Below are 6,315 nucleotides of genomic sequence, written 5' to 3'. Positions count from 1 at the left end.
AATGGCATTTCAACAAACTCATGAGAATATATCTTTTATAAAGTAAGTCATCTCTTACATATTGTGAGTCGATGAGTAATTTCATACCAAACTCCTTTAAAAAAATTTGCGATAATATATTTCTTCATAAGTAATCAATTTTTTACGTCTTGAGTAATGTTTATATTTCTTTCTTCTAAAATTTTTCATACATATTTTTTGTGAAAATGGTTGTATCTACAGGTATAACACGCTTCGAAATAAGGTCGACCTCTACAATGCTCTAACTGGTCCGAAAATTAAATCTTAGTTTTGTATACTTCTAAATTTATTTATATATTATGCCACAGTTTTTTATTTTTTTTCTTTTACAAAATTCTTAATCATATCATTTATAAATCATAATTTAAACCACTTAAAATTGGTCTATAAAATTTATGTAATATTTTTAATCACATATAACAATTTAAATAGGTTAAAGTTACATTTTAAAGCTTATAATAATTTATTAGTTAATCAATAAATTTATATCATTATTATTACATATTACTTCACTAAGAAATATATATTTAAATGTGACAATATCATATTAGGTGAAATGCTTGGTCATCTTTGTCATTAAGATATCGGCATTCAATTTGATCCACCAAGGACCGATCACATTTAATAGTATGATATTATCTAATTCAACTTGCTAATTTATGTATTTTATTAGGAATAATTGGTATTATTCATGATTACAGATAAAAATACTATTATTAATTAATAAATTGCTTTAAAAGTGGGATAAGAAAAAATGGGCAGAAAGAAGATGTACTAGCTTCTATTCTAACCGCAAAATTTTATGAAGTCATTTAATTAAGTAATTAGAATATTAATTTTGAATTACTGGTAATAAACTTTTTGCCATTTTCGGTACGTTAGTATATATTAATTGTTCAAAGAGAAACGTTAAGGACTAATATTTTTTATTAATATTAGTCTAAAAATTTTCAATTAAGTCCATATAATATACAAATATTTTTTAATCAAGTCTTTTTAAATTAAAATTTTTGAAATTAAATTTGTAACATATAAAGACATTGAAATCATATTCCTATATTTATTATATCTTACCGTTATAAATAATACAATAAATTTATTATACTAATAATTAATTTATTAATTTATGTAAATTAACTCATTAAAAATTTATATCATTATTATTGCATATTACTTCACTACTGCCATTATTTCAGCGAACATAGGTCTCAACTTTGGATCTCTACAATACAAAAAGAGTATCATATAGTCACATCAAGCATCGGGTGTATTTTATTCATGTAGGTGAAGTATTCTAAAACTTCCTAAAACTTAAACATTTGCAAATAGTCTAAAAGTTTTCTATTAAGTCCATATAAATCTAGAAGTTTTTTATTAAATTCATATAATATACAAATATTCTTCAACCAAGTCTTTTTAAATTATAAATTTTGAAATTAAGTTTGTAACCTATAAAGATATTAAATCTATATTCTTATATTTATTATATTTTACCGTTATAAACAGTATAATAACTTTATAACACCAATAATTAATTTATTAATTTCTATAAACTCAATCATTAAATGTAATAAATATCCATATAATAAATGTCATAATAATATTATTAATCATAATAAATTTTACATTACAAATATTTAAATTATATACTATTTGAACTACTTATATAAGTCTCTAATCACTATTCTTTAAAATAACATCAAATTTACCATAAGAAATTTCTTTCCAAACTATACAACATCTCAAACTTACTCAATGGAGCATCATTTATTGGACAATATAACCAAACATACGGACAATTGGTTTATCAAAGTTTGCGTGGTTCGTCTATGGAAAACATTAACACCCAAAAATAAAGAGGAGCCTATTTTCTTAGAAATGATTATATTAGATGAAAAGGTACAAAATAAACAAATTTATTTTGTTTTTAAATTGAATTTTAAACAAATTTATTCTGTTTTTAAATTGAATTTAAAAAAAAGCTTTAATTATTTTTGTTTTTTATACTTTTAATATTATTTTATAATACTTTATATATAATTGTATTTTAATATCGTTAAAGTTAAACTTCTCTCAATTTGATAATCATTGTTCCTTTTCTAATAATTTAAAAAAATAAACGCAATCATTTTTTTTAACTAATTGTTAACAATGATTTACTAACACCGGAGAGAACACCTCTTCATGTAATTGTGAAGAAAAATATGATAAAGAAAAATATGATAAATAAATTCAAACATTTGTTAGAAAAAAAAGTCTATACTATCAAAAATTTGAAAATAGAAGATGCAAATGATTTGTACAGAGCAATTAAAGGTACTATGAAATCAAAATTTTTAATAACAACTATTGTGAAAGAAATCAAAGATCCAGTTTTGAATATTCTCCAACACTATTTTGAATTTGCATCACTTGAGACATTATGTGACAGAGTGGGTCAAAGACAAATTTTAACAGGTAATTTTATTTTATATTATTTCAATTATTCTTATTAAAAATACTTTATTAAAAAAAATCAACACATTTTTGTTCTTTTTATTGTAGATGTCATTGAAAAACTGCATGCAATAGAAGAAGAAGAACAAGTAGATGTTAAAAGAAAACCCACAAAAATACGAAGAATGGAATTAATACTCAAAGAGTAAAAAAATATACAACCAATTCATTTTTCATTTAGATATATAGTTATTAACAAAATACTATTAATTTTAGGAACATCGTGTTGAAAGTCACGTTGTGGAGAAATCTCTCAAATCAGATAAATAAAGAAATTACAACACAAATCAAGGGCCAAAAAATTGTTACACTCACATCAACATTGGTTAGTGAATATAAAGGTATGATTTTTTTCAAAAAATTTTAATTTATTGTTTTTTTTAGTTCAAAGAATTATATTTTATATAATACATTATTGACACAATACAATACGATCTTATTTTATATAACCTATTATATTATAATATTAGGTGATTATTAGGTTAGCACAACTTCAAGTACAAAAATCTATATCAATCCAGAAATTGAAGAATTCACACAGCTGACTTATGGATATTTCATAACTAATAAATCTCTCAAAAATTAATTCATTTATTTCTAATTTATATTATTTATTGATTATAGGAACCAACTTCGCCAACACTAATATCATCAGACGAAGATCACATACCTATCAAGAGGTTGAGGAGAAAAAAAAAACGATACAAATTTAAGACACGTTTTCGGAAGAAGACCATACATGCAAAGAGAGAGCAAACAACACAAAAGAAAGTGCACACAACTCACCAATTCATAAGGAACATGCCTTCATAACAACCTACGACAGAAAGAAGAAAACAACAACTCTAACAACAACCAATAAAAAAAAGGAGGACGAGTGCCACATAAGAAGACCAATTCCATCAATTAAACCAAATACAAAAATCAATTCCAACATCCAAATACTTTGTACTACCATTTCTTTTAAATAAAATACCATTTAAATTTATTTTTAGTTTATACATATTTCATTTAATTCTACACAACATAATAATTTTTAGTATTTATTATATATTATTATTAATTTACCGTCCCGCGCATCGCGCGGGTCACATTCTAGTAATCATTAATTTACTAGAAGATGTTGGAAATTTGGAGAATAACCAAGAACATTCAAGAGAGTAGTATAACTACAACATTTTACAACATTGAAGAAATTCAAAATCAAATTGAATTGAAATTGGAGGACAAGCAACCTAAATTAGAAGATTGTGGAAACTACATGAATGCAAATTGAAGGAAGATTCATGAAGACAACTCATAGCATGGTAGTCATTACAAAATTGATTTTTGATTCACAAATTATTATTTTAGTAGGAAACATTGCCTATATAAAGACACATATGCCTTGTGTATTGTATGTGTGTGTTCCATAATGAAAATTAGTATGTTTTGAAATTTTCTCCTTTGTTTTATGAGTGTTAGTGAGTTTGAAAGATGAAAATATGATAGCGTCATTTATATGAGTGAGTGATCCTAGGGCCAAGTAAGATTATACTTACAAAGCACAACAAAAAGTTTTAATCAAATCCTTGTTCATACAACTTTAGAGAAACCAAAAGCATTTCCCAAAATTGAGTTGTTGTAAAATATGCCCAATATGTTGTAGATCATGATCTGTATACCATTTACAAATTCAAACCATTTTCTTCTTTCAATGGACTAAGCAACATTTTTACAGTAGCATAAATCTGCAAAACTTTGGGGTGTGCCTTATCACTAGACACAAATGAATGAACTTGATTACCAACCTGTATCCAGCTACAACCTGGGAATTTAGCAACATTCTTGTCCCTCATGGTTTTTCGAACTCTTTCAGCATCAAGCCAGTGATTATGAGAAGCATAAATGTTAGCCATGACAGCATAGTTCACAATCTTCTCTGGCTCTATGGCAAAAAGCTTTCCTGCTGCCGATATAGCCAGTTCTATATTTTCATGCAGTTTACTAGACCCAATGAATGCTCCTAACATGTTCGATTCAGCTTCAATTGGAATTGATTTCAAGAATTCAAAGGCTTCGTTTATGAAACCATGTCTTCCAAGGAGATCAATAAGGCAAGTATAGTGATCTGAATCAGGAATAATATGATACACATCTGTCATTAATTTGAAGTAGTGCAGTCCTGCGTTCACCAATCCGCAATGCACACAAGCAGAGAGAATGCCAAGAAAAGAAATCCGGTCAGGTTTTATGCCGCACGATAGCATCTTCTCAAACATCCCAGTTGCTTCTTTGCCAAGACCATGGAATGCATATGCATTTATCAGTGAAGTATATGTAACAAGATCAGGTTCTAACATCAATCTGAAGCATTTGAATGCATTAGTTATGTTACCACACTTGGAGTATGCAGTAATCAAAGAATTGGAAACAGATACAAATTCTTGAAATGACAGCTTAACTGCTAAGGCATGAGCTTGCTGAGTTTCAGTTATGGCAGAAGCATAGCCACACGAGCTAAGAACGCTGGAAATAGTGAGTTCATCGGGGAAAATTCCTTCGAGTAACATATCTCTGAGAATCTTCATAACATCAATCACTTTGCCATTATTTCCACACCCAACAATCATGGTATTCGATGCCACAACATTTCGAATCGCCATCTTGTCAAATACTCTCTTTGCATCAATGACATCTTCATTTTTTGCGTACATATTGATTAATGCACTCGCCACTAGAATATCGGATTCAAATGACAGTTTCAGAATAAGACTATGAGCTTGCTTTCCAAAATCATAATATTCTAAAATATCACATATACTTAGCAGGCTGCTAAAAGTGAATTCGTCGCCATTAGCACCATCCGATCTCATTGAGTTGAAAATCCTGAAGGCCTCTTCTGGTAAACAATTCAGGGCATAACAAGAAATCATGACATTCAACATAACCAAATCTCTATGTGTAACAGCACAAAAAACCTTCCTTGAATTCTCAACCAAACCAAATTTTGCATAAAAATCAACCAAAGCACTACCTACAAAACAATCCAAATCAAGTCCTCTTTTCATTGCAAAACAGTGCAGTTGTACTCCAATTTTGATATCATGAAGCTTTGCACATACACCAATCAAAGCATTCAATGTTATATCATCCGGAGCCACCTTTTCGAACAACATCCGCTTGAAATAAGAAAACCCCAGATGAGGAAATAAGTCATTTTCATTTCCACATCCAACAAAGCCACGGATCAGGATATTCCACGAGACCACATTTCTCCCAGGCAATTCATCAAACAGTTTAAGTGCATCTTTGGTTTCCTTGCATTTAAGGTAAATACTCAAGAACTGATTTTGCAATGACAGAACATGACAAAAACCAAACTTTATCAAATGGGCATGCAACTGTTTCCCTTCAGGGAGAAAAGCCCTTATAGCAGCAACTTTGAGGGCTTTAGCACAAAACAAATGAACAATTTCAGGCTCCCTAAAGTTGGGTTCATTAGGGATTGGAACAAAAGCTTTGAGTCTGCTAAGGGAATGATTACATGGATGTGGTTCATGAGAGTAGTTACTGAAGCATTGAGTTACAAATGAGAAAAGTGTTGGAGGGAAACGGAACTGTTTTTTGAAATGGGATTTGAAGAACATAGGATAAAAATTAAAAAGATAAAATTACAACTGAACCCTGAGAATTTCATGTTATAAACTTCTGCATACCTGTGGATTTGGTGGCACCTAGGTTTTTCTTCGTGGGAGTATGGCGAGTAATATGCTTTAATATCGTAATTTTTGTTATTTTTAAAATTATGAGAGGTAT

General features: G+C 28.6%; 1 protein-coding gene across 1 annotated transcript; it reads right to left on the bottom strand.

The window, feature by feature from the left end:
• Positions 1-4,130: 4,130 nt before the first annotated feature.
• On the bottom strand, positions 4,131-6,244 carry LOC107472873 (pentatricopeptide repeat-containing protein At2g46050, mitochondrial-like). Its single transcript, XM_016092402.3, has one exon. It carries the CDS (start codon positions 6,144-6,146, stop codon positions 4,185-4,187), a length of 1,962 nt encoding a protein of 653 aa, XP_015947888.1. The 5' UTR covers positions 6,147-6,244; the 3' UTR covers positions 4,131-4,184.
• Positions 6,245-6,315: the final 71 nt, after the last annotated feature.

This window comes from Arachis duranensis, chromosome 2 (assembly GCF_000817695.3).
Source record: "Arachis duranensis cultivar V14167 chromosome 2, aradu.V14167.gnm2.J7QH, whole genome shotgun sequence".
Classification (NCBI taxonomy): domain Eukaryota; kingdom Viridiplantae; phylum Streptophyta; class Magnoliopsida; order Fabales; family Fabaceae; genus Arachis; species Arachis duranensis.
Note: the sequence above shows the minus strand (reverse complement) of the source record. Positions and strands in the feature narration are given on the sequence as shown.